The sequence below is a fragment of the Fusarium sambucinum genome, chromosome IV (genome assembly GCF_050947815.1).
Source record: "Fusarium sambucinum isolate potato_lamoka chromosome IV, whole genome shotgun sequence".
Taxonomy (NCBI): Eukaryota; Fungi; Ascomycota; class Sordariomycetes; order Hypocreales; family Nectriaceae; genus Fusarium; species Fusarium sambucinum.
In genome coordinates, this window is record NC_139291.1 from 5,868,067 (window position 1) to 5,895,359 (window position 27,293).

The 27,293-nt window shown below is 49.4% G+C and overlaps 7 protein-coding genes across 7 annotated transcripts; 4 read left to right on the plus strand and 3 right to left on the minus strand.

Moving 5' to 3' along the window:
* Positions 1 to 2,659: 2,659 nt before the first annotated feature.
* On the minus strand, positions 2,660 to 3,073 carry FSST1_001939 (uncharacterized protein; the record flags this gene model as incomplete). The annotated part of the gene is made up of 2 exons (XM_083227882.1): positions 2,660 to 2,883; positions 2,944 to 3,073. 2 exons carry the CDS (start codon positions 3,071 to 3,073, stop codon positions 2,660 to 2,662), a joined length of 354 nt encoding a protein of 117 aa, XP_083092121.1.
* A 2,142-nt stretch (positions 3,074 to 5,215) lies between these two features.
* On the plus strand, positions 5,216 to 7,182 carry FSST1_001940 (uncharacterized protein; the record flags this gene model as incomplete). Its single annotated transcript, XM_083227883.1, has 7 exons — positions 5,216 to 5,334; positions 5,388 to 5,421; positions 5,476 to 5,655; positions 5,709 to 5,763; positions 5,822 to 6,055; positions 6,129 to 6,923; positions 6,983 to 7,182. The coding sequence occupies 7 exons, from the start codon at positions 5,216 to 5,218 to the stop codon at positions 7,180 to 7,182; spliced, it is 1,617 nt and encodes a 538-aa protein (XP_083092122.1).
* Positions 7,183 to 8,791: 1,609 nt separating this feature from the next.
* On the minus strand, positions 8,792 to 11,481 carry FSST1_001941 (condensin subunit BRN1; the record flags this gene model as incomplete). Its single annotated transcript, XM_083227884.1, has 4 exons — positions 8,792 to 9,043; positions 9,108 to 10,691; positions 10,744 to 11,326; positions 11,387 to 11,481. The coding sequence occupies 4 exons, from the start codon at positions 11,479 to 11,481 to the stop codon at positions 8,792 to 8,794; spliced, it is 2,514 nt and encodes an 837-aa protein (XP_083092123.1).
* A 1,230-nt stretch (positions 11,482 to 12,711) lies between these two features.
* Positions 12,712 to 15,856, plus strand: FSST1_001942 (Sodium/calcium exchanger protein-domain-containing protein; the record flags this gene model as incomplete). The annotated part of the gene is made up of 2 exons (XM_083227885.1): positions 12,712 to 15,476; positions 15,526 to 15,856. 2 exons carry the CDS (start codon positions 12,712 to 12,714, stop codon positions 15,854 to 15,856), a joined length of 3,096 nt encoding a protein of 1,031 aa, XP_083092124.1.
* An 858-nt stretch (positions 15,857 to 16,714) lies between these two features.
* FSST1_001943 (phosphomannomutase SEC53) lies at positions 16,715 to 17,643 on the plus strand (the record flags this gene model as incomplete). The annotated part of the gene is made up of 3 exons (XM_083227886.1): positions 16,715 to 16,816; positions 16,873 to 17,330; positions 17,391 to 17,643. The coding sequence occupies 3 exons, from the start codon at positions 16,715 to 16,717 to the stop codon at positions 17,641 to 17,643; spliced, it is 813 nt and encodes a 270-aa protein (XP_083092125.1).
* Positions 17,644 to 17,919: 276 nt separating this feature from the next.
* FSST1_001944 (uncharacterized protein) lies at positions 17,920 to 21,609 on the minus strand (the record flags this gene model as incomplete). Its single annotated transcript, XM_083227887.1, has 3 exons — positions 17,920 to 18,401; positions 18,456 to 19,144; positions 19,196 to 21,609. The coding sequence occupies 3 exons, from the start codon at positions 21,607 to 21,609 to the stop codon at positions 17,920 to 17,922; spliced, it is 3,585 nt and encodes a 1,194-aa protein (XP_083092126.1).
* A 1,854-nt stretch (positions 21,610 to 23,463) lies between these two features.
* FSST1_001945 (mismatch repair protein MSH3) lies at positions 23,464 to 26,839 on the plus strand (the record flags this gene model as incomplete). Its single annotated transcript, XM_083227888.1, has 2 exons — positions 23,464 to 24,238; positions 24,288 to 26,839. The coding sequence occupies 2 exons, from the start codon at positions 23,464 to 23,466 to the stop codon at positions 26,837 to 26,839; spliced, it is 3,327 nt and encodes a 1,108-aa protein (XP_083092127.1).
* Between the last annotated feature and the right edge of the window lie 454 nt (positions 26,840 to 27,293).

A 27,293-nucleotide genomic window follows, 5' to 3' on the forward strand; every position in this document is an offset into this window, starting at 1 on the left:
TAGTGACACAAACTGGTGGAGCACAGCACCCGGTCTTGATCCCATCCATGTCTATTTATTGCTAGTGGTTCTGGGCTCCTTTCTTGACCTGGTCATGGACAGCCACCGCTGCTGGAAAACAAAAACGCCAGATGACGGCGTATAACCCCCGGTTAATACAAGACAAGCTACGGAGACTTTCTCTCGATGCACCCACGATATTACTACTTACATTAGATTAGCTACTGTACATAGTAGGCTACTTGCTTGACTGATCCGGGCTGTTAGTTGCTGATCACCCCCCCTTTTCCCCTTGGATGTGGCCCTCTATGATTATTAGTTTAGTGCTAAATCGGCCAACTGTAGATGCGGAAATCGAAATTGAAATACTTATATTTGGTCAAGGTAGATGTGGATAGCAGAACAAAACAGGAGAGCACTGTTAAAGAGCAATGGGATTTTTCCAGTACAAAATATAATATATACAATTAATGACACAATAGTGTTGGTATTCCCATTATAAAAAGTGGTTTCCATATCTACTACATTTGCTAAGTAACTGTTAGTTATCTGTGACAGAGCGGAGGCAGGAACAACCGACGAACATGCACGTAGTGACCTCCGGAAATACAACAATCTTGCTGTACCGTACCTCAGGTAGGTAGGTACCTTCCTGCCTAGGTTCAAATAGGTCAGGTCCATCTATGCATTGGGACTACACAGGGCAGGCAGGAACCAATCAGCCACCTAACCAATCAACAGACTTGCAAGCATGCACATCCTGGGACTGGCTTCTTCTAATCGATCGCTCACCCTGTTGTGAGGCCTCGACGTCTCATCAGCGTTCTAGACTCAGTATCCGTACTATGGAGAGATGCCATGCGCTTCACGCGACTTCGACTTAGGGTCTCGGGGAGGCGGACTCGAGCATTTATCCAAGCCAGGGTCTAAAACGCCCGAAAGCTTTCGGGCGCTGCAGAGCAGTCTGCGTTGCAATTGGCATCTGTAAGCAAAATCCTGTCAATCCCTATCGAACGTCACGGTCTTCACTACGTAGCTCTCAGCCCTGAATGTGAGCATCAATTGTCGTCTGAGTAAATTGGCAATACCAAAACTGCCGTTACTTCAATACGGTCAAGTGGATCAATCAATCAACAAAGACTGCCATTGGCTTACAGGTCACGGAATCCAACTCCGTGACACTATTTCCGCTACTATTCGACAGGCTAGCTTTACAAGAGGACACTACCATTTTTTGCCCGTGACGGTTTGAAGTCCAAGTCAAGATTCAAGCCAAGACTACACAAACAGAACAAGCATTGTGGGATCGAAAGGACGATGCAGACGAGAGGCGTTACACTGATCAAAGAGTCGCTCGTTTAATCCGCTGCGGCTTCTGCTTCTCGGGCTACAACCAATCATAGGGCTGGGAGGGATCGAGATTCTTACCATTTATTGAATTCCCATGCCGCTCCATGGACGATTCCTACACCACTTCCCGATTCGCAATTACCGATACCACACATTTATGGTTTATACCGGATTGACGCTGTTTGTGTGGATGGTCTGATGAACAATGCCATCTTGCACATCATCAACCGCTGATGCAACGATCTACCTCACTCCTATAACCTTCATACAACAGTACTGTTTTAAAACCAAGTGGGTATAGATGATAAACCATCTCTACCAGGTTCGCCCCCTTGTTGGATAGAAGACGGTCTGCAGGAAACTTTGGAAAGAGAAGGAGAGAAACTGGATCCAGAGGCGCGTTCGCTGCCCAAGTTAGCTACTAGAGACACTGACCCGTCGCGGAAGAAGGGATCGCAAATGATGGATGCCTTGGAACCGCTTGTAATATGCGTCATTCGACTGGAAACATCAACTATCGGTGCAATATGACGAATAAACCTCGTTGCTGCACATCAAACGGACTTGGGCAAAGACGTCGGTGGCCATGCCATGTGGCCCATGGAAAGGGAGCCTGGGGAATTTCCAAAGCCCAAGTAGGCAGATCGCGTTGGCGCGGCACTGTGGGCGATTCAACCAAAGAACTTCTCGATCATGGTGAAGCTCGATTTTTAACGTCTCGCGATCCATAGGCCAAAGCTCGATTCCAGCAACGGGCATGGCTCGATGATGATCAGGAACAACCCACGCGCGGAACAGGACGTGCGTCACTTATATAGGCCCACACCTTCCTGGCTCCCAATTGCTCCGACCACCAGAACTCAAGCAGAGCTCCACTCTCTAGTTTGCCTACAACCACCTGGCTACCGACAAGCGATGCCTCTTGAAGAACAAGCTCACCTTCAACCCTGACAATCCGTCTGTCACGCTTCTTTAGTAGGCTAGTACGTACCGTCCCGACGAGTTTTGAGCCTCTGTGAGCCAGCCGCAAAGCAGGAGTAAGAAACGACACCAAGGAGCGTGTCTGCGTGACATTTGTTCTCAATCTCACGCCGTCATCCAAGCATCCGTATGTACTTGGACGGCGGGACCATGACCGTTTCACGAACTGGGATCGAGATCTTACCCGTTACGGTTTGAGTTCCTGCGCTATACCGTAGTCTACGGACGGTGCTGTACCGGTGCTTCGAGTTGGCAGGCACACTGGAGTATGGACGGTGATACATCGAAATAGCCTGCCAGGCAGGTGCTGCGATCTTGCTGTCTCGGGTCAAATCAGTAAATCAATTGACGGTTGATCAACATGCGCAATTGCCTTTTTCTCAATAGAGGATGCGGATACGCCAAGTTCCATAGCACTCCTGCCCACGTCCTTGGAACACCATGAAGGGCTGTACGACATTTGGACAAACATCAGCATGAGCATCAGTATGCCACCCCTGAGTCTTACATGTCCTCGATACCATGTCGCTCTTGATATTGACTGGTTTGAAACTAAACAGCAATCTCAAGAGTTGTTCCATCATTTACTCACTTATATTTGGACGTTCTTACATCCGTGGATGACTCTGCTAAACGTCTCCCAGTCACGGGCACCAGTAGTGTTGCGCTGCGTTGCGTTGCGTTGCGTTGAAGCGACCTCAATATGGTCTTCGAATGCGTCCATTGGACCAAGATGGGGCATCTCGATGTTGTCCAGGTGCCGCCCTATCGTATACGTAGCCGACGACAGGGCCTTGGGGTCCACGCTTCTTGTTTTTAACCCATCCCAAATAAGTTGAACTGATTGCCTTATGTACATTCGTTGCTCAGCAATGGCCGTGCCAATTGTCCATCATAACCCAGGGCTTTGCAATGGTTGAAGGCTGATGCTGAACTGGTTCTTGCATTATTATTCATCGACTTTCTTGAACGTCAAAACCTGATATACCCCAGCTCGGAGAAGAGTAGCAGAAGGCTGCGGATCAGTCAGTATCCACAGCCAGACCAGATTTCAGAGACAAATGCCAAGACTGTGCGTGCATCCTTGACGGAAGATTGTAGGTCTACCCCTTCTCCCACCCGACCACTTTCACGCCCCATTCCGTTGTGCTCTGCTGCGAACTGGCCGGGCTAGACTACGCCCTCCTAGCTCCCTGCGAGCCTCTGAACAACAAGACCACCACCCCCCGAACGTAGTGCCATGTAAGAATCTGATGTTTCTGCTCTCTCTGCTCTCGCGATTTTATCCTCGCTTCCGAAACCCTGATTTGCCTAATCGCTCTCTTTCAATAGTCTTAAGTATTTGCCGGTGGCTGCGGCACCTCCGACTCTGCTCCGTTTCCCCCTGGACCCTGTTCCTGCCCTCCATTAACAGACAGCAAGCATTTGGATTCTCCCATGCCCCCAGTCTCGAAGTTGGCTCTAATAGCACCTCTCCACAGAACAATTCCTCGACTTGGCTTGTTTTCGATAACTGACACACCCCTGTACATGGGCACTTGAAAGTCCATTTCTCTAGAATCTGATTCTTATAAGCGTCCTGCCTGTCGAGTTTGGCCCAGGGCCGCGCGCACACATCAACAGAAGCCTAGGTCCAGAACATTGATCCTCAACCGACCGACCTGCAGCCAAACATAACCCGGGGTCTGTTCTGTCTTCTTGGATCTGTCACCTCACAGTCGCCTCATAAGTTTCAATCCCGAGATCACCTGCTAATCCACCTCCTCGTCACTACTCTCGATATTGTTACTAGACGAGGTCTTGCGCCGCTGACTGACCGTGGGCTTCCCTCCTACCCCCATTGCGGTTGGACAGAGCACCTTTCTCCCTAATCCATAACCAACCCACCACGGCCCAGGATTCATTCTGTGACATCGAGATATCCGATTCTGTGTCTTGCCTCTGGTGAAGCTCATACCTGCCGGACTCGACTCCCTTACAAGCTCGACTCATCCATCTTTCCCTCTTGATCGCTTTCTGGCCTCTCTTTCTACTCCCGTTCTCGATCATCCGCTTCGAAAAATTCGTTCGTTTGTTCGTCGCTGTAGTATATCAATTGCAGAATCTTGGTCAGTATAGCATTCTTCATCAGATGTCCCATCTGTTCCTATCCTGAAGCCTATCTGCAACTGCGGAAGACTTACCCATCGCTCTCGATCAGTGTCGGGTGACTCCATCTCGTACTTGTATACGCATACGCAGTATTCTGTTCGTCAACCTCTCTGCCCTTTCCCATCATCGCTGCCCATGCCCACATGCCCAATCAATGCATCTCCTTTGTTTCCCAACCCTGAGCTTATAGCCGTCTTTTCAAACCTGTCCTGTCCCTTCCTGTCCAGCTTGGCCTCGCTTCATCGTTGCCCAAGCACGCTCTAATGCTGCAAGCTCTGAATATAGTCTTCATTCTCACAGCAGGGTATATGTGTCCCACCAGTCTTTAATCCTTGCCCAACACACTTCCATGATAGCTTCTTTCACTCTTGTTAGTCGTTCGACTCCGAACGGCATCGTCAGTTCATCATAGTGCTGTGCCTAACCCCGCGTTTCAGAACCCACCTATTCTCGACATCCATCAAGCCGCCAACCATACGAAAAAGGAGAGCATTGTCTTGCTGTTACAACACACTCGTGTGTAGTTTTATATCGCTTAATACCTACTGGGTACATTTTTTGGTTGTATTAGCGACCTTCAGCCGTTTGGTACTGCTGCCTAGCTCGTATCGCAGATTGCAAATCACCAGTCCACTTGGACCTGGATTACGTTGAAGTCGTCACCCTGGCACCAATCAGAAGAAACCTATTCGTATTCAAAGGAAAGGTCCCGGGGACTTTCCAGCCCTGCTGTATGTCTTCAGATCTTGAATCGATCTTCGCCGAGTTGGGGCTGTCCCAATATCTTGGCGCCTTCGTCGAACAAGGGTTCGATGAGTGGGATATTATTCTCGACATACAAGAGTCGGATCTGTACGTGCCCACAATTTTGACTGGTTGTGGAACTTACACTGACTGTCCAACAGAGATGCACTCGGCGTCAAGCTTGGTCATCGTAGGGTATGGAGAATGTCACTGCCCACTTAGGCAAAAACTAACATCATCCTCGTCTAGAAACTTCAAAGAAGAATAGCCAATGCGCGGGGTATATCCCCATCGGCGTCTCTGGCGACCCCTTCAAGGCCAACTAGCGAAGAAGTAAAGTCAGAAAGCATTCAACCCGAGCCCAGTCGGACAGAAACACCCCCAGAGGGACAAGGTGTCGCGAAACGAAAATACCGACGTCATCCTAAGGTGCGAAGAGAGTCGTACATCGCTAGAAGTAATCGTGACTGACAAGGCACCAGCCCGACGAGAATGCCCCTGAGCGACCCCCCTCGGCTTATGTGTTGTTCTCTAATAGTAAGCATTGCTCCAGGTCAAAAATTCTTTTGTCAGCATACTAATGAGTATCAAAAAGAAATGAGGGAAGACTTAAGGAGTCAAAACCTTACATTTACAGAAATTGCCAAGCTGGTAGGGGAAAACTGGCAGAACCTGAACGCTAGTGAAAAAGAAGCGTTCGAGAGTCAAGCAAATGCAGACAAGGAAAAATACCACCGAGATTTGATGGAGTATAAGAAGACGGCCGACTACCGGAAATACATGCAATATCTGCACGAATTCAAGGAGAAGCAAGCCAAAAGAACTCAAGGTTCGTAGCCAGCTGGCATCAAAGTCATCGTTCATTGATGGAATAGTGAAACTGACATACTGACCTCGACTAGCCGATTCTTCCAAAAGGACCAAACTGGACCCTATTCGACTACGTCATAGCAGTAGCAGCAGTAACACTATGACGCCTGGTAACACATCGAGTGGAAGTGGCAGCGAAAGGTTGCAGGGGAGCGAACCACCACCTTGTTATCGGGAAAGGTTAAATTCGATCGCATCAGTAGCTGAGTCACAGCATTCGTCGACAACACCAACACTTCTGTCGCAAGCCAACTCAAACGATGATACCATGTCGTCACCACGGGGTAGCCATTTCGATGCCGGCAGTCCTCGAGAGCCCATTCATCAAACTTCCACGCGCCAACAGTCTTGGCGAGAGGGTGGCCGTGGAGCTGAGACATGTCAGCAACAACATCTGCCGTCGTTATCCAATATGCTTGAGGATGGAAGGAAAGGTATGACCGTATCATCAGGTTCTGAAGGAAATCCGTATTCGAGTGGTTTCGTCACCGCCAATCATCCGAGATCAGTACCTGAAGTACCCAACGTCCTCCCATCGGCTCCGCCCAGAATACCACTCCTCCGACACGAACCATCTTCTACCAGCAGCGTCGGATCGGTCAGCCCAGCAGGAAGTTTTGCGCGAACACCTGGCGAAGGCCCCCTCCCAATTCACGCTTTGCTCTCCCACCACCAGACGCTGCCAACGCCCATTGCTGCTGCCAACGCGGGGATGTTTGAGCGGGGCTCTTCTGTTTCTGGTTTCGGAACGACAACTCCCAGCCCGACAGACCCTGCAACACTTGCAAGACCGTCTTTTCGTAATGGGGTAGTGCCCAGAGGATATGGTACTTGATCCTCCCACTGCAGACTTCTGCCAAAAGCTTAAGCTAACACGGCTTACAAGGCTCTCAACCTCTGCCACCTACTGGCCCCCTAGCCAGACACGACGAATACATGGCAGATGCCGATGTTCTGATGACTCCAGCACCCGATCTCGTCACTCCAGTTGAAGAACGGCCTCTACGAGCCCGCCTGGACGGTATGAGTGTCTTGCTGAGAGCAGGTGAGTTTGTTGCCAAGAGCGAACGGGATGAACAGCGGTGAGGAGACGGATAATGGATCATGTCTAAGAAATACCGCTGTTATGCACGACGATGAAAAGATCGTCCTAATGTGTGGAGTTGAGGCCTCCTTCTTTTATTATATATTGTTGGATACCCATGTTTTATGATGTATACTCTTTTCAATTCAGGGTCGGACCTCGGGAATGGTGGTATTTGTGTCTGCATGCCTCTGTAATGACTATGGCGGTAGGCATTGAGAAGTTGAGTGGTTTGGCGTTACGGATTGGTTTGGGTTGAACCGGTTGGCGAGAATTTGAAAAGTAGCAACCAGGGCCACAAGGGGAGGGGTATGATCTGTATTCGAATATGTTTAGGCCCTTGAGGGGTCGATTGTACGTCGTACTATTTATGCATCAGTCGTGGTTGGGGGGCTTTTTCTGGGATAACAAAAAAAAGGAGGATGACTAGATATCAGATTAGCCAGTATGAAAATTATAATCATGATCTTATATGACTGAAGTCTAGTAGTGCAATTCTATTGCATCATAAGATCGAACTGAGTTTGAGGGCATTACCAGGTGTCAGACCACCAGCAGATGGTTGCGGCAAAAATGGAAACTGTCATTATTGCGGCCACTGAGAATGTGAAATAGGAAGGCGTCGATGGATTTGGTTTGTCTTTGAATTGTTGCTACCTCTTTTGTACCTAGATACCACTACCTACCTAATAAGAGGATGATAAGAAGAGACGTGCGGTTTGTATTAAGAAAAAGTTGCAGAGAACAATAAAGTAAAGAAGAAAGGTGCGTGAGCAGGCAGTACGAAATCGCAACAAAGGGTCCTTCCTTATCCAGGTTTTATGAACTGCCTACTTCGTCAACCCGCAAAACTCAACGTCGTCATAGGGGTCCAGTTCATAATCGGTTCCAACGTCATGGTGCAGGTACGAAAGGAGTGTGGGGTGGATCGCCCGGAAAAAAAGAAGAATTAGTGGATCCATAAGACAAGTACGTAACTTTCCACCACAAGCAATTAACGTGAGGTGATGATGATGATGATGATGCGTATCTGTGCAGTGATATTACGATCTAGACTTCAGCAATTGCCAAATGTTATAGTAGTGTATCTTGTATAGAACGACAATATAATGACGATTCACCTCCTTTAGAAAATAAGAGCTTGATACTACCATGATCGCAGTTTAGAGACTTAAAGCACCTTAGCTTCTGTAACCAACATTGACCAAAATGAGTCAAGAGCAACATCTGCGAATCTAAACTTGCTTCCCCCTGACAATGATTGGGTACGGTAGCACGTGGCTCTTTGAAATTTATTAAGTTTTTTCCCTCCCGTTTCACAAGGAGAATTTGACGTGACCAAGGACACAAATAAAATACACTTTCCAGGACATACATATATATACTAGGTACATATATATCCAATGTTTCATTCCGTCGTGTCCTTCATATAAACAATTGCTCTAAATGTTGCCTATCTCGACTTCTTCCTTAACGCCAGGATATCATCAGGTTATCTTCCATGCCTCCCCTAGATGTCTTTCGAATGAAGTCTGCAGGTGTCTCATGACTCGTCAAGTAAACCATGCCCCAAAAACATAGACACAACCAAGCAGTCTAAAATTGCTCTTACTATTCGCCCTCAACAATCTCCGCCGACCAATCCCTGCGAATCTCCAGCTCCGACAGTCCAGGCGTATTCTCAATCATCAAACCCTTCTCGTTGGCTAGATGTAGAAGACAGATGAAACAGTACGATGTAGATATGTCATCCATAACCGGTTTGGGGTATACAGTTTGCAGATTATTCATGACTTCTGTAAACTTGAGTGGCTGTTCTTGTTTGAAATCGCTGTCAGGTGATGCTGAAGGTTCGGGTTGTTTCTAAATAAAAAAAGCGTGTCAGCATCTTGCTCATTAGTGGTACTAGTTCCCATAGATCACTTACCCCGAGTATGTCATTATCCATACCCTTCCACAATTCCTCCTTGAGTCTTCGCACATCAACCTTCTTGGCTACTCTGGCATATTGCACGTACTCTGGTCGCACGCGCCTTGTTTGGGTTACCAATGTCGTTCCGAAAGCCCCAGTGTTCGTCACCGTCTCGCCATTGAGAAGAGCTGTGAAACCACCGCCCTCAGTCAAGCCAGCTTGGCCATCAACACCTGGCGAGAAGTGTTCGCGTGCATCGGCAAACTCCAGGTCATCATCGTCATCCAAATCGCCGCCGCCGGGGAATGGCATACCATCATCCTGGAAGAAGTTGGCATCGTAATCGCCCCCTGGCGGTGCCGTCTCGTCGGTGTTCTGGGGTGCCTTTTGCTTCGCCCAGAATTCTTCATCCATCTCTCCCTCGGGTTGGTTATCCAAACCGACATTGCCAAAACCACCAATGCGAGAGTTGAATCCCGTGCGTCGCTTGTTCATTCGTGCCTTTGGCTTGAGAAAAAGGTTCAACAAAGACTTGGAGTTGAAATGCTTGTCGTCGGGAAGAAGATTGCGTGATTTCGACTTCCAATCCTTTTTGGGCATGCTGATGGTTGTGTTATTTGTAGCCTGCATGTAAATGAGGTCCGAAGTGTGTGAATCGAGAGGAGCGGCAAAGTCGATTTCAAATGGCTCTTTTTCCTTGCGTTTCTTTGTTTCGGTTGCTGGCTTATTGACATCTTTGACCTTTCTGATTCTCCAGTGCTCGGCGCTTGTCCAATTCTTCTGTAAGGCTTGGTCGAAAAAACCGAGGATATCTTCGTGCATTTTGTCCGCTTGCTGAGCGCTTGTCATGGAAACGACGAATTCTCCGTTGCCTTTGCCGTCGACCTCATCCCCATCGCCACCCTCTTCACCAAATCCAGCGTCATACACTCGCATTTGTGGCTCCAGGGCGGCTTCTCGGGCCCAAGCCTCACCACCTTCACCGAAAGCAACGTCCTCGACGGCATCAAAAGTTCCAAGGCCAAGGTCATCATCATCAAATCCTGCCGGAGCATCACCATCGATGACAAGACCAGATATATCACCTAGTGCTCCAGGCGTCTTTTCCTTGTCTTGGTCTTGCTTCCAGTCCTCGGGTGCCTTCAAGAAGGGGATATCCATGGAACCAGAAGGATCACCAAGGTCAAAAGTTTTTAAAGACGGGCAGACATCAAGCTCGTCGAGACGGTATAGATCGGGAATGAACTTGGCACCAAGAGCTCCCAGGTCGATTTCAACATCATCGGTTTCCTCTTCATCCTCCAACTGCTTCTCTGCCGCATCGTCTTCTTCGATACCATCATCTTCTCCATCACCCTCTTCGCCAGCCTTTTTCTTTCCTAAAGTGGTAGCATCGCCACTGTCGTCGCTACTGTCGAAAACGATGCGCCCTTGTGAATCAATCATCAGATGGTTCAGAAGAAGTCCTTTGGCACCTCCCTCATCAAAATCGGCAGATGCTTTCTTGAACAGTGGATCAACGGCGAATTCCAACTCAAACTTCTTGAGTTGCAGTGAGTTGAACGAAGGCGCGAGCGTTGCTTCAGATGATCGTTGTGTCTGGCAAAGGTCAGTTTAACTCTTTGATGCATGCACATGAATGAAATCATACCTTCTTTTTGGGTTTCTTTTTGACATTCCCATCCTCGTCCAATTCCTCTTCGTCACTCTCATCGGCGTCTTCGCCATCCTTGTCTTTTTTCTTGGCATTGTTGCTGTCGGCAAGACCGCTCAGAAGCTTGCCTGTCTCGGTTGCAACACTGTCGACTCGATTCGTATAAATTTTGACACAGCCGTCTAGGGTACAGCTAGCTTTCTGGAAGTTGACGCCGTCGCCCTCCTTGAGAAGTGACATGTCGTGGAAATAGTCGATCAGGGCGAAGTTCCACGAGTTTGTCGCATTGATCTTGTTATCGGTTGCCATCTTCATCCACTCCTCAAAGTTGGCCAGAAGAGGGACTCGCTTCATAGGCGTGACTGCCGAGCCTCCAACCACAAAACCTTCATCATCTTCAATGTTGCTGGCGCGGCCAGGGCGGGGTGTTTGCGGGTCACCGTTTTCCATGTCGTCGAGGCGAGCGTTGCTTTTGCGAGGAGTCGCGGCCTTTTTAATTTCGTTGAATTGTCTCTCGTGAAGAGCTCTTCTAGAGCTCATGCGCTGACCTTTTTCTGACACATCGTCGTTGAGGGGGATCCTGAATAGCGGCATTAGCATATTGCAACGGTAGCCAGTGAATCAGCTTATTGGTACTCACTTTATCGGTGAATGTGTAATGTATGAAGGCGCCGACCCGGGGCCAGTATTTGCCCTAGCACTCCCCGATCTGGGAACTTGGGCAACACGAGGCATTTTGAAAGTGTTTTGTGTGGGCTATTAATTAAAGAGGGCGGAGTTGGACGAGGCCTGTCGCGTCTTTGTCTTGGTCGTCGTGGTGTTGCGGGACCCCCCCTTGGCAAAGTAAACAAAATAAAGGCGAACTGTTAGGCCGGTACAGGCGGGCAGTGCTTGTGGGGTAACCAACTTTGCGCCTCACTTGATACCTGAGGACTCCGTTGTGGCTGATGGCCCTCATCAAAACCTTATCTGCGCAGTACAACTCAACAGCGACGAGTACAAGTTCTAGGGTGTAAAAATATATCCTTAGAAACATGATCCGGATAGTACAAATCAACTGACGGATTTCATCTCTCATCCGCTTACTTCTCAAATAATTAGGTGCCTCTTCCTTTGGTAGCGTTATTAGCGTTAATAAGCGGACGGAAAGTATCTTCCGTCTTAAACGGAACATGGCGGACACCCACCACCACGCGGGAACTGTCAAGGCATGAAGCTTATCACCCCTGTTCATGCATCACGAAACTTCGTGGCGGCACGTAAGGCAGGCACGTTGTAAACGAGAAACAAGTCAGAGACAGGACAATGTACAGTTAGACGCATTAAACAGCTCGATATAGGTAGACAATCCTTCTACAACAGCAGCAGGTGATGAAGCTTAGCACTTAGGCTAACCCATACTGTCACTGCAAGGTCTGAACTGGCTAGACTAGACTGGATATGTTTCTGTTAGTCTTGACGAGCCACACTCACACAACGGCTGTGGCAACTATTTCACCGATCCGTATCATGGAATACCAGCAGGCGGCCTCCGCTAACTCGAGGTAGGTAGTCTTCGTCACCATCAAGTAGAGCTTGCGATAAGCTCGTCGCAAAAGAAGCGCTAAAAGGCTTGAAACTGGTTTCTGGCAGGTACCTGACCAAGGTGATACAGTACTTGAATTTATCAGATGGATTTTTACTGCCTCGGGTAATAGTGAAGGGATGGACGCGAGCAACAGTTGGACCATGTCACGTCACAACACGATATCTAGCACCAAAACCCGTCCCTCGGTACATACCTACTAATCTTTTTAGGTCGGTAGTCTATTTAACCTACCCTCCTCGCTTCAACCCTCCCCTTATCGAATCCCATTTATTTACAACCATCTTCATGATTGCATTTTCTTGTTCATCGCTTCTTGTATCCAAGTGACAATGGCACTCTTAGCAACCACTTTATGACATGACGATACCAATACCACAATGACGAATATCGCCCCTCGCAGGCTTGCCTGCCCATACAACAACAACACCGACCGACGTCGCAACACAGCTCCTCAACGATTCCTCCGAGGCAGTCGACTCAAGTCTCGCCCTTTCTATACCACGGTCTTTCTTCTATCAATTTTAACCGCATATTCTTTCCTGTCGCACACGACCTTTGCGCAGTCTGGCTCCAGCCATGCCGCCGATCCTCATAACCTGTTCAAACGAAGCTCCTCCGCCGATACCCCCGAGTGCAACCAAGTTCATGATGCTCAAGACAAATGCGCTTTTGTGCGCAAATACTGCACTGACGACGATGCCGGACTCGTCCCTTATACCGAGCTCTATTATTGCGCTTTTGGCAACGTACGGCCTATCGCATTCAGCATTCTCGTCGTCTGGCTTGGCCTCCTCTTTACCACAATTGGAATTGCTGCAAGTGACTTCTTCAGCGTCAACTTGAGCACAATCGCAACTGTTCTTGGTCTTAGCGAGAGTCTAGCAGGCGTCACATTTCTAGCATTTGGCAATGGGTCTCCCGACGTATTCAGCACTTTTGCTGCGATGGGCTCTAACAGTGCCAGCATGGCTGTTGGTGAGCTGATAGGAGCTGCAAGTTTCATCACTGGCGTTGTTGCTGGGTCTATGGCTCTCGTGAGGGAGTTCCGTGTCGATCGAAAAACTTACACTCGTGATATCTGCTTCTTTATTTTCGCCGTTGTTTTTACAATGATCTTCCTGGCCGATGGCCATTTACACTTCTGGGAGTGTTGGGTCATGATCGGCTACTATGCAGTATATGTTGTCACCGTTGTAACATGGCACTGGTATTCGACAAGGCGCAAAGCCAGGCAGCGTCGAGAAGGAGAAGCGCGCAGTCATGTATATCATCCTGGGGACGAGCTTGCTGGCGAGCCATATCGAGATGATGTAGACGACGTTGGTTCAGCTCCTGGCACTGCCCTTTCTACTCCGCCCGACATTTCACTCCTTGAGGCGGGACCTAGGATTGAAGTGGATGGCACACCGCAGCCAAGTGAGAGCGACACGTCAAGTGAGGACCACGATCGCATGGTTGCAGCAGAGGTCGCCAGCAGCATGCGAGTACTGCGTGGCCGCGGAACCAGGAGAAACACAATGACCCCTATTCGGCCCAGTCTTGTCGGAGCGCTCGAGTTTCGATCTGCGCTGGCACAGCTGCAGCGTGAGGGTAACTTGCAACTGTCAACAATCCCAGGAAGAAGTTACTCGGATTATCATATCCAAAGGCGAAGACAAACCACAGCCACCATCTCGGATTCGGTTCGTTCAGACGGCCAGCAGGCTTCAGGCTATGACGAACATGCGCCCAAAAGGAGCAGAGCACTCTCTTCAGGAGATCAACCTGTGGGGACAGCTGCTCACCCTGATCTCCGTATCCCGAGTCATGATAGAGGCGAAACCGGCCTGTCAGTTCCCGGCTCTACAGCCAGCGGAACAAGAGCATCAAGCCCGAGCCCATCACACACTGTTGGGGGAAACCTAGCCGCGCCACCCGTCGGTCCTAGTGGGACCACCTTTGATGCTCCCAGCGAAAGCACGAGAGGACAAATGCCCACTCCTGAACTTCACCTGCAAATCCCGAGTCCGAGCCGTCGCAGCTCCTGCAGCGATCGATCTTCGCCAAACCAACCTTTTCCTATGTATACGGACTCACCAGCGTTGCTCACACCAAACTATCACAACGACCCAATTGAGTTCGTGTCACCGGGAGGAGTGTCGCCCAGTACCGTAGTGCTGGGTCAAGCAGGCCGTGAAACACCATTTGCTGATTTGCAGCTGACGGTTGATGTACCATCACGCCCTGTTAGGTGGTGGCCATATGCTGTGCTACCGCCTCCTCACATACTGTTGGCAACCTTGTTTCCTACATTGCAAGGTTGGAATGATAAGACGGCGTGGGACAAGTTTGTTAGTGCGATATCTGTCCCGAGCATCTTTCTCCTGGTAATTACTTTGCCAGTGGTAGATTCAGCGACAACAGATGGCGAGTCCTCTCTCCTCGAGACGATTGTTGACTTTTCTAGCCATCATCACGATCATCACGGAATTGGGCATATGGCCCCGCCCGTGTCGGTCGAACATTCATCAATCGAGCCGGAAGGAGAGTCAGAGTGGGAGCGCTATCGCAGACGCTCTCATGTAAACCGGAGTAGCAGTCATGCAGGGTCTGCTGTTCCGCCTTCCTCAGCACATGCCGATGGAGGGGAGTACTCGACCGTCCCGCAACTGTCTCTGGGGCCACCAGCCATCGTGACCAAGCCTGCTTCGGATTTCCCTTCTTCTAGCAGTGCCAAAGGTGACAGCACAGGCTGGAATCGGTGGCTCGTGGCACTCCAGCTTTTTACCGGACCTCAGTTTGCAGTTTTGGTTCTATGGGCCAATGCTTTGGATGAAGGGGAGAGTCCTCATAAGGCCCTGATCCGGATGGTCCTCTACAGCCTCCTTGCATCACTCATCCTCCTTGGAGGCTTGATTGTCTTCACATCAGAGGACAGACCACCTCGTTATCATTACATACTTTGCTTCATGGGTTTCATTATTAGTATCGCTTGGATCTCGACCATCGCAGGCGAGGTTGTTGGGGTTCTCAAGACAGTCGGCGTTATTCTGAATATTTCGGAAGCACTGCTGGGTCTTACAATCTTTGCTGCCGGCAACAGCGTAGGAGATTTGGTTGCCGACATTACGGTGGCGCGACTGGGATACCCCGTCATGGCCTTGTGAGTATTACGATGCTTCACTTGGAGATATAACTGACAACCTGTTTAGGTCTGCTTGTTTTGGTGGCCCAATGTTGAACATATTGCTCGGCATCGGTATTGGAGGTGTCATGGTGATGGTCAGGAAAGCAAACAAGAAGCATCACAAAAACCCTTCCCTCCCCATCAAGTACAAGCCTTACCGTATTCAAGTCAACGGAACGTTGATGATCTCAGCCATAACGTTGCTGGTGACTTTGGTAGGGCTGTTGATTATTGTGCCCATGAATAAATGGATCTTGAGCCGTAAGATCGGATGGGGACTGATTACACTCTGGGCAGTGAGTACTGTCGTAAATGTTATCATCGAGGTTACTGGAGTTTGGGGCGAGATGGCATAAACGCTGTTGGGCTATTATAGCAAACAACATTGTACAAATTGAGATTTTTACACGATTAGGCTAGAATACATATTAACACGCCCTGAATCGCTTTGCTTGTATTTATAGAATAACAATGGATACCAAGAGAGCGAACTTTTGAATATCACAAGTAAAAACTACCTATGTCTGATGGATTTGATGTTGTTGATATTCACTCACCGAGCTCACCTAGGCGACCCCCACCACGCTGTGGACTAAGTGCGTATTTGGCGGTCAGACTCGGCGAAAGAGATTGGACGCCACTGTAGATTTTGTTTGTAGATCTAATCTAATGATAGCATGTGTGAAAGTGCTTTTAACGAAGAAGATTGACCAAAGGACGCCATTTTAACTACATCCTGTTTGTTGATATTTCCATAGAGTACAATGCTTTTCTCAAACAAACCTCATTGTTTTCTCATCCCATCTCCTCACAAGGTGGTCCTCATGGATGGACCTTGTCGTTCTAATTACAGTAGTTGGCAGACCCTTGAATCGTTAGTGGTATAAACGTGGCACTAATGTATTTCTGTTCCAATTTGAATATATTATAGAATTGATGGATTGTCTATCACATCTGCTAGTCATCCAATTGATACGAACTACATACTTGCCACCAGTTGATTGAATATCTTTGTATTCTTGAGGTTTCTTTAGTAGCTGTTTTGTACCTGAGTGTGCCCCGCATCCCAAGCTTAGGTAGGTACCCCACCCCCTCCTGTTGGTCTTGGCTTGGTCCCCTCCTCAACTCCAAGAACTCCAGGTACTTTATATTATCGTGACCCCCATTTCTCCTTTCTTCTTCTCCAACCACCATTTCACACCACAACCCTCACAATGTCTCTCGCTCCTCCCTCATACTCTCCTCTTCAGGAGCGTCCTCTCAAGGACACCATCTGCCTCTTTGATGTCGACGGCACCCTTACCCCCGCGCGTCTGGTATGCCAAAGCTCAATCGACCCCTGATATCCTACAAATCGCTGACAACTCTTCAGGATGCTTCCCCCGAGATTCTTTCCGTTCTCCAGAAGCTTCGCTCAAAGTGCGCCGTCGGTTTCGTCGGCGGTTCCGACTTCCCCAAGCAGCAGGAGCAGCTGGGCAAGCCCGCTGGCCAGCCCGTCACCGCTCTCTTCGACTTTTGCTTCTCCGAGAACGGCCTCACTGCTTTCAAGCTCGGCGAGCCCCTCGAATCAAACACCTTCATCAAGTTTATCGGCGAGGAGCAGTACAAGGAGCTTGCCAACTTTGTCCTCCACTACATCGCTGATCTCGACATTCCCGTCAAGCGCGGAACCTTTATCGAGTTCCGTAATGGCATGATCAACATCAGCCCCGTCGGCCGTAACGCCAGTACACAAGAACGAAACGACTTCGAGAAGTACGACAAGGAGGCCAAGGTCCGCGAGAAGTTTGTCGCTGTCCTCAAGGAGCGATTCGGCCATCTCGGTCTCACGTATGTTGCATTGCCCCTATTCACCACCATGAGCTCTAGCAGCTGACAACCTCATAACAGATTCTCCATTGGTGGTCAAATTTCCTTCGATGTATTCCCTACTGGCTGGGACAAGACCTACTGCCTCAGGCACCTCGAGAACGAGGCCAAGAAGCCCGATGGCATTGCCTACAAGAACATTCACTTCTTTGGTGACAAGACTTTCGAGGGCGGCAACGACTACGAGATCTACGCCGATTCCAGAACTGTCGGCCATTCTGTCACCAGTCCCGAGGATACCATGCGCATCCTCAAGGAACTCTTCGATGTCTAAACACGTAATCTAGTGTTGAGGCCACGAATTAAAAGCGTATATGCACTTGCCATAGAAATGAGACCAAGAAAGAAACAATTTAATCACCCTCGATTTTACAATATGCGCAGTGTTATTTGATAAAACTAAGATGCTGGGCAGAAATCATAATAAAAAGGTATCTTCGATGTATAAATCTTCATGATATCGTAGAAATGATATATGTGCAGTAAAAATTATAAACGCCACTGTAATACAGCTTGTTGCTATATCCAGTTCTCAAATACGTTAACTACATCATCGGCCATATTCCAAATGAGGGATGATGACAGGGCCGTATTTAGTTGGTGCTGTGAATGCACCGTCGCCTTGTACCACAAAATCAACGGCCAAACTGACCTTGGACAGGCCCTGCTGTGAACCATTGAGGCTTGGGTTGGGGCTGAAAGGCGTTTGAGGTACTGCGGCAGCAGCGTCTTGGTCGTACGAAACGAATGCGACGTAGTTGCGTCGGCCCATTAGCTTCTTAAGCTCTCGCGCAGCACCACTAGCGTCGGAGTGGAAGATCTCCATCATGTCCTCTTTTGTGTCAGATACCTCGTGTGTCGACTTCTTTCCGTTTTGCGGTACGTATAGAGTCTTCTGGTTGTGTAGCATCTTGAGAACATAATTGCTCTGGGGTGCCGCCACAATAGGCGATGAGATGATCTGGTACATGGTCTTGTGGTCGCCAGGGTGTGTTGGGTCGTGAACTAGACCAGCTCCTGAAGCATTGACGTCTACCATATTGTTAGCTTGAGTTCCTTGGGAATATCACGGCATGTTCAACGTACCTCCAGATAGGAATGTCATTCGGATTCCCTTCTGTTGCGCTATGCCTTGAAGAGTTCGAATCAGATAGGTTCTCTCCAGATCCTTGGTGTCATGAGTCCACATGTCCTTGAGCACTTCTTGAATATCAAGTTCGCCAAACTGGTTCAGAACGTTGCCCATAAGACCGGTTTTGCCCACCGCCTTCTTGACTTGTGAGAATCCCTGAGCCACCACGTCTTTGCCTCCAACCACGCCTGCAACTGAGCTTGTCACCTTGCCCAAAATGTTGTAGGTTGTGTTGACAGCCTTCTTGCCAGCAGCCATCGTATTAGCAAGACTCTCAACTGTATCCAGACGCGGGTATACGAGTGGTACTGAGACCATCCAGATGCAATGTTGTACACTGGGGGGTAGTGTGGCAACCTTGGGGAAGATTCCCTGATACGTTGGACCTGCCATTACCTGGGCTTGGGTTCGTTCAGATCGGCAGTCAGGGCCTACAACCACCACAGCCGGGCCCAAGTACTTGACGAAATGCCATCCAGTGCCTGTGATGGTGAATATATCGTGATCAGTGCTAACGTTTCGCAGCATCTCGACAGTAGTATGATGTTGGAACAGGAGGTACATTTCCGTCGCGATCCTGCCAATATTCTTAAACATAGGTGAAGACTGCATATAGTCTGGGTATGAACCATAACCGTCAAAGCTATTGTATATCAGTGAATGTCACTATTTGAAGTGTTGGAGTAGTACTCACATGTCATGGTCATCAATCTGCAAGACGTGTGGAATCTGAGCAAATGCTTCACGGAGGAATGGCTGGTCGAAATGGCTCGTGTAGTAGTGGAAATAAGCATGCGCAACGTCTTCCTCATGTCGGGCTGTCCACTGGACGTTCTTCTTGTTGTCTCGTCCGCTCATCGCAAGCCATTGCTTAAGGAGTGGGACTTCCTTCCATAGGCGATCACCATAAATTTGGTCTCCCAAACCCAACTGAACGTGGAAGCCACCGCAATCGACATTCTTTTGGAGAACATCCTTCCACATGAAGCCAACTCCGCCAAGCTTGGCCCGTTCATTCTGGGAGGTTCCTGCTGCGAAGTCGTTGCCAGAGTGCGCAATGAAACGCCAGCTGGTCTCTTGACGTCCAGCGACAACAAATTCATATCGGGTACAGCCAAGATGCGAGGTGACTGCGTACGTCCAGCGTTCGGTGCCAGCCTCAGACATAGGTAGCTCTAGGTCGTATTTATAGAACTTCCATCTTTGATGAGTGAAAATAGGCCGAGGTTCGGCTTGACGAGGGTTAGGTGCTAGATCATGGCTCAAATGAATATGAATGGTGGGTGGTTGAGGAGCGTCTGTCACAATTAAGATGCTACCAAGCCAAAGACCTTTCTCAACATCCATGTTTACGTATCGCAGGTAAGGACCGAAGTAAACACCATTTGTAGGCTGGATTCTGTACATATCCACACCAGCACTTGGTGGAGGCCCTGTGAACCCCGCAGCTGTGGGTGTTGCTGAAGCTGCCACGCTCATGATACTCTCTGCATAACCAGGGGTATGCGGGGGGAACATGGGAGAGGCCATGGCCTGTTTGCCAAACATATTGGGCGAAGCCAGAGGGTTTCCATACGTCGAAGCTGTTGGCGAAAGAGGGGCTTGTTCGTGAGATATGGGGTTTGGACCTTTGGGAAAGTCCCACTGTGTTGCCTGAGTGGCTAAGTGAATGTAGTAGTATTGTCCTGAATTCTGGTCCAGGTGAGCGATCCATCCTTCGGGCAAGGGCGGAGGCGAGGCCGGGTTCTGAGGCTCAAAGCTCTGGGCAGGAGCAACAACTTGCTGCTGGGAGCTCTGTCCATTCTGCTCAGGGCGAGACTCGTTGGCGAACGCGGGATGGGGATCATTGGCAAATGCAGGATGGCCTGGGTGTTGTAAGGCAGGTGACGCAAGACCGCTAGCTGCAGTCGAGGGGGCGGCAACCACTGTTGTCTTTGTAGGAGGTGTCGACGCTGCTGGCTGCTGATGTTGTTGGGCGGAAGCCGAACTTGATCCAGTTTGCTGAGGGCGTTGCTTCTCGTTGGGGTAGGATGAGTTACCGCCAGGGTTGAGACTTGAGTAGGCAGGAGGAGGAGAATTGGTGTTGATTCGCTGGAAATCTTGCTCCAACACACTAACCTGCGCTTGTCCTTGTCCTTGTGGCTTCTGTTGTTGCTGTTGTTCGGGCTGGGGAGGAGGGCTGAACGATTGGTGTGACTGCGCCGGGCTTGAGATGGCATTCATACCCTGGTATACTGTGGGAGGGCCAGATGGTGCCTGGTCGGGAGTTTCAGTCGGTGTCCAAGGCCGTTGCGGAGGAGGTTGGTTCCCATATTGTGCGAGTCTTTGTGACGCGGCGGCGCTAGGTGCGCCAAGGCTGTTAAGTGTAGCTGTGCCGGATATACCGGCGGCAGCATATCGGGCCTCGATAGCATCAGCCGGCGCCTGTCCAGGCTCCACGATCGGGGTCTCGGGAGGAGGAGGAGAGCCACGGCTAGCACGGGTAGTCGATGTCGAAGCTGTCGAAGCGAAGCGATTTACGCCCTGATCATTCATCTTGAGTTGCTGGGCAGAGGCCAAATTTGTGGGCACATTGTTGGAAGAGCTGTGTGCCGCACCTGGCGGAGGATAATATGTCTTTTGATAGTTTTGATAATTTGCGTTGGAGGAGTCTGGGCGCTGGTTATCACCCAAGGGGCGTTGGAAAAGATCGTGATCGGCGTCAGGGCTTGTAGGAGAGCTGATGGGCTTCGGAGCAGCCCCTCTTCGTTCCGCGAGACCGGGTTTCTTCCCATGAGGGCTGGTATCTAATCGAGGACTGGTGTCATTGTAGGCAGAGCCGAACGGCTTCGCGGGAGTAGGTTTGCGAACGTCGTCGTCGTCAGGAAATGGAAGTGGTGCCGCAGAGCTGGAAGCGCCAGGAGGTAAAGGAAATGAGTGTTTAGAAACAGGAGAGGTGGACGACGGAGGCGCCGGGTATCTGAAGGCGGACGATCTACCGTCCTTGGCAGGCTGAGGGCTCTGAGGCTTGAATATGCGCAGAGGTTCAATGGTCGGGCTGTCGCAATCTTCAGGTGCGGGCTTATTGAGGAACATCTCCTCATCTGGAACACCACGGCTACGCTCCATTTTGAGTTATGATGGCGCTTATAAAGGGCGATTCGTGTGAACGTGGGATATGCGACAATGTGCGATATGGGAGCTGCCCAACGATGGCGGGGTCAAGAGGCAAGCGATAGCTGGATGGCGGATGGTGTAAGGCCCTTGCAGGAAGGCAACAGGTTCAGGTCGTGGTTTCAGGCCTCTCCAGGTGTAAGAGGTATTAAAAGTTTATGAGAAGGACCCAAGTTCGTTCGATGCGAAGCTTGGGTTATCTCTATCTCGTCTTGTTGGTTGAGCGGGGTTTTGGGCTGCGTCGGCTGAACTGACGTGGGCTTGCACCTTCCCTGTTCCTGAGGGGCTCCAGTAGGTCGCAGAAACGGCCGCGTCAGGAACAAAACAATGGTCAAAAGAGAAACGGAATTTTGAAACAATTGTAGAATAAAGAAAGAAAAAAAATGCAGAAATGTTCACGTTGAAAAGAAAAGGGGGGGAGGGGAAGGTAAGGAGAGCCAAGTCTGCAAGAGGGTCTGGTCTACCTACCTACTAGGTAGGTAGGTATCTCATGCTGAAGCGCCGTGACTCTCGCCTACTGGTCCATACAGAAATAGGAGGAACGAGACACTAAAAGAGCTACTGGTAGTATATTACAGAAACATCTAGAGGAGTCAAGTCGTTACGGATCTACCAGGATGGAGGTATAAACTGTGGTTGGAGATAAGTACATTTTTATCATGACTACCTAGGTAGATATTGACCTACTTGTCATTTCTGTTCAGGCCCAAGCATGTATCGATAGCAATAAGAGTTAACCGCTGAGTCAACCCAAAGCTAGACAGCTTTCTTGTCCGGCGGCAACAGCTTCAGGGGCATCATATGCGTCACCCTCACAGAATGATATCGAAATAAAGACTCGCAACTCTGTGCGCAGAGACATTGCCACAGCATAGGTACTCTGATTGGCTGTGTCGGGAAACGTTTAAGCGCCCAGAAGCTTGAGCTAAAGCTTGGGAGCCATCAAAAATGGGCCTCGGGAGGTCCCTTTCAGGGTTTGGGGGCCAAAGAATAACGGGAGGGTGGGGCTTTAGGGATAAAATCATGGATCATGAGAGCTCCAGATCTCATCATGGGTAGCAACATAGCCTCGATGCAAGCGCCCATCACTAAAGCCAAGGCTGAATACAACCACTAGAAAGCCTGTCTTGCAGGACATGTGGTGAAGTTTTTGTGATAGTAACTAACATGTTTAATTAATTAATTATCCCTTTGGACTTATCATGATGGTGTTTGTGCTGCGCTATACGGCAGATAGCATGATCAGTCATGTCTTGCAAGTGCCGGCATAGTTGGACGAATGAATTCATCAACGTCCCACTACTCATCGAAAGTAGAATAACTTTGCTATTCGCAAGAATTGGATTTTCCACGATACACTGTATCCCGGGCCGCAAGGTCATGTCTGGTGCCTGGCCAGGTTCGTGCTCGACCAGGGTGTTGGTTCATGTAAAGAATACATAACAGCAAAGACGATCGATTCTAGCGTCTCCAAGTATGTCAGGCATCGGTATCAACGGTATGGAGGGTCAATAAGTCTCCATGTTGAAGCCATATTTAACTCACATTGAATTCACTTACAGGCAATAACAAAATCCAAAGCCCATAAACAGATGATGCAGCAACTTTTTGACTTTGCCCATGCTTGCATCTGATGCGAAAGCTCAAGTGGGTCTTTTTATCGGCCACTCAACGCGTCTATAACAACCAAGACGCGTTTTCTCAACGTCACCACCTCTAATTTCAATGGTCCCAAATTAAGGAATAACAAGAGTGACCATCGTTTGCCATAGAAATCGCCATCGAAACTCACCAAATCCGGCTCTCACTATGGCTCCTACTCCTAAACCTAAACCGGGTGCGAAAAAACAGCAGACTCTCACATCCTTTTTTACACCAAAGACAGTAAACGGGCTAGCCGCAATCTTCGAAAAGCAGAGTCGAGAACAAGCTGCCAAATCGCAATCACCCAGCAAAGATACAACCGGATCACCGTCCAGGAAACGAACAATAGAGGATGCAGAAAAGGAGAACGAAGAACCAAAACACACTTCCAAGAGAGCTCGAGCCGATGATACTGTCAAAGACCCAGAAACAAGCACTTTCTTCTCTAAATCAAAAACCGGGGAACAAGAAACCGTAGGAGCACGCACAGAACGATATCGATATGACGGCTCGAGTGCGCGGAATACTCAAGACGGCGACACAAACGCAGGATCCAACCAGAATGAAGACCAAGACGCAGAAGAGAGACGACTGCACCAAGAACTGCACCGACAGTTTGTCAAGAAACTTGGTCACCCAGACGCACTAGTTTCGCGCCGTAATATCCAAGACACGGCGCCAGTGGGTGAAGACGAAGATGCCGATGCCGATGTAGCTGAAGAGGAGGCTCCAGTACCAGCAAAAACAAAGAAGAAGGGGTCCAAAACAGGCAAACTGACGCCTATGGAAATTCAATTTCTGGAGATCAAAAGAAAGCACATGGATACTGTTCTCATTGTGGAAGTCGGTTACAAGTTCAGATTCTTTGGCGAAGATGCGCGCATTGCAGCCAAGGAATTGAGCATCGTTTGTATTCCCGGGAAAATGCGTTATGATGAGCGTAAGTTTTCTTGCTGCAGACTAAAGAATAAATCTCTAACCTTTTACAGACCCTTCGGAAGCGCACATAGATCGCTTCGCTTCGGCGAGTATTCCAGTCCATCGCCTTCCTGTACATGCGAAGCGCTTAGTAGCTGCCGGACACAAGGTTGGCGTTGTTCGTCAGATTGAGACCGCTGCATTGAAGAAGGCTGGCGATAACCGCAACACGCCATTTGTCCGCAAGCTCACCAATCTCTACACAAAAGGCACATATATTGATGAGAATGGTGAGCTTGAACAGAGCGGTAGCTCTGGGGCGCCCTCTGGCGGCTACTTGCTATGCATCACCGAGTCCAAGGCCAAGGGGTCGGGCACTGACGAGAAAGTCGACGTTGGTATAATCGCCGTCCAGCCTGCGACCGGAGACATCATATACGATCATTTTGAAGATGGATTCATGCGGAGTGAGATCGAGACCCGACTATTACACATTTCCCCTTGCGAGTTCTTGATTGTAGGAGATCTGACCAAAGGCACCGACAAGCTCGTGCAGCATCTATCGGGCAGCAGTACCAATGTCTTTGGCGACCGCAGTCGCGTCGAACGCGTGCCCAAGGAGAAAGCCATGACGGCTGAAGCTTACTCTCATGTCACCCAATTTTACGCCGACAAGCTTAAAGACAATACTCGGGACGAAAATGCTGCCGCCCTTCTCGACAAGGTCTTAAAACTGCCCGAGCCTGTTACTATCTGTCTCTCAGCTATGATCAACCATCTCCAAGAATACGGCCTTGAGCACATTTTCGACTTGACCAAATACTTCCAAAGCTTTAGTACCCGGTCACATATGCTCATCAATGGTACTACGCTTGAAAGTCTCGAAGTATACCGCAACTCCACAGACCATTCCGAGAAAGGCAGCTTGTTCTGGGCTCTTGACAAGACTCTCACTCGTCCAGGTCAGCGTCTACTTCGGAAATGGGTAGGGCGCCCCTTGCTTGACCAGGAACTTCTTGAGGCTCGTCTAAACGCTGTTGAGGAGCTCCTCAACAAGCAATCAACTGCTCCCGTGTCCCAACTGGAATCGCTTTTGGCAAACACCAAGGCCGATCTTGAACGCAGTCTCATTCGCATATATTATGGCAAATGCACTCGTCCCGAACTCCTCTCCGTCTTACAAGCTTTACAGAGAGTAGCGAGCTACTACTCGACAGTCAAAGGCCCTTCCGATGTCCCCTTTAGTTCCCCCCTTCTCAGCGACGCTATCTGTGCTCTGCCGCAGATCCTCGACACAGTCGTTTCCTACCTGGAGCGCATCAACCTTGTGGCTGCACGCAAAGACGACAAGTACGAGTTCTTTCGCGATGAGTTCCAAACGGAGGATATGCAAGATCACCAGCTTGGCATCGCTCATGTCGAGCACGAACTAGACGGCCATCGTTCTGTCGCCGCCGAAAAGATTAAGAAGAAAGTGGTTGACTATGTCACAGTTGCTGGCATCGAATTTCTGATCGAGGTTCCCAATGCCGACATTAAACATGTTCCAGCTTCATGGGCCAAGATCTCCGGTACAAAGAAGCTATCGCGGTTCCATACCCCTGAGGTCCTTCGCTTCATTACTGAACGCGATCAGCATCGTGAGGCCCTGGCCGCCGCATGTGATAAAGCTTTCAAGGATCTACTCGCTTCTATTGCGTCTGACTATCAACCCCTCCGTGACGCCGTATCCGCTCTCGCAACACTCGACTGTATCCTCTCTCTGTCAAAAGTCGCCGCACAGCCAGGCTATTCTCGCCCATCTTTTCTCCCTTCCTCGGCCGATCCTACCATTTCCATTGCCAACGGCCGCCACGCCATCGCGGAGCATACTCTTGAAGGCGGCTACATTCCTTTCTCCACTACCCTCGCCCACCCTTCTCCTCTTGCCCACCTCATCACCGGTCCCAATATGGGTGGTAAATCCTCTTTCGTTCGCGCTCTAGCCCTTATTGTTCTTCTTTCACAGATCGGCTCGTATGTTCCAGCAGACTCATTGTCTCTCACTCTCTGTGACGCCATCCATACCCGAACAGGTGCCCGCGATAACCTGTTTGCTGGCGAATCTACCTTTATGGTCGAGGTCTCCGAAACAGCGCGCATTTTACGCTCTGCTGGTCCCCGAAGCCTTGTCATTCTCGATGAGTTGGGCCGAGGCACCAGCACTCATGACGGCGCCGCCATTGCCCAAGCCGTGCTGGAGCATGTCGTTACCGAGACACAGTGCCTAACACTCTTCATTACACATTATCAAAACCTGGCGCGGGTCGCCGAAGGTCTTGACGGCGTCAAGAATGTTCACATGAAATTCAAGGCAGAAAAAGGGGAGGATGGGGAGGAAGAGGTCACGTTCCTGTACGAAGTCGGCGAGGGCGTTGCCCATCGCTCCTACGGCTTAAACGTCGCAAGACTCGCGCGTATTCCTAAGAAAGTGATTGATGTTGCTGCTCTGAAGTCGAGTCAAATTGAGCAAGAAATGAAGATGCGGCGCCTGAGGGGTGTTTGCCGTGCCCTGTCTGAGGTGATGATGGATGACAGAACCGATCATCTCGATCAGCTTGTATCGAGTATCGAACAACTATGATGTACACTACAATTGTAATATTCACTATTTTCGCGGTCCAATGGTTAAGTTGGACTTGATAATCTTAAAACGCGTTGTTCTCATAAAATGCTAAAAATGTCCTTGTTTTCACTTCCCATGACACCAATGTCGAATGATATGCCCATCGCTCCAGACGCCAAAGTATCTCTATTTATTCTTCATTCATAACACCTTATATCCCGATAAGTCTCAAAATTCCCATATTCATAGAGCACCGTTGCACCTTGTCCCGGGTTCAACGAAGCTCCTAATTGTTTCTCTGCCCATGCTATTTTCTTATAATCGGTCAAAAGGAAGGATATGATACCAAAACTTTTAATTGTCGGATTCCGGGATCAAGCGCCGTATATGATGTGCGTGCGATCTAAGTGTTCTGGGAATGGTCAATCAGCTAGTTCTAGGGATTGAAGGCTGTGGTGAGAAGCTTCTTACA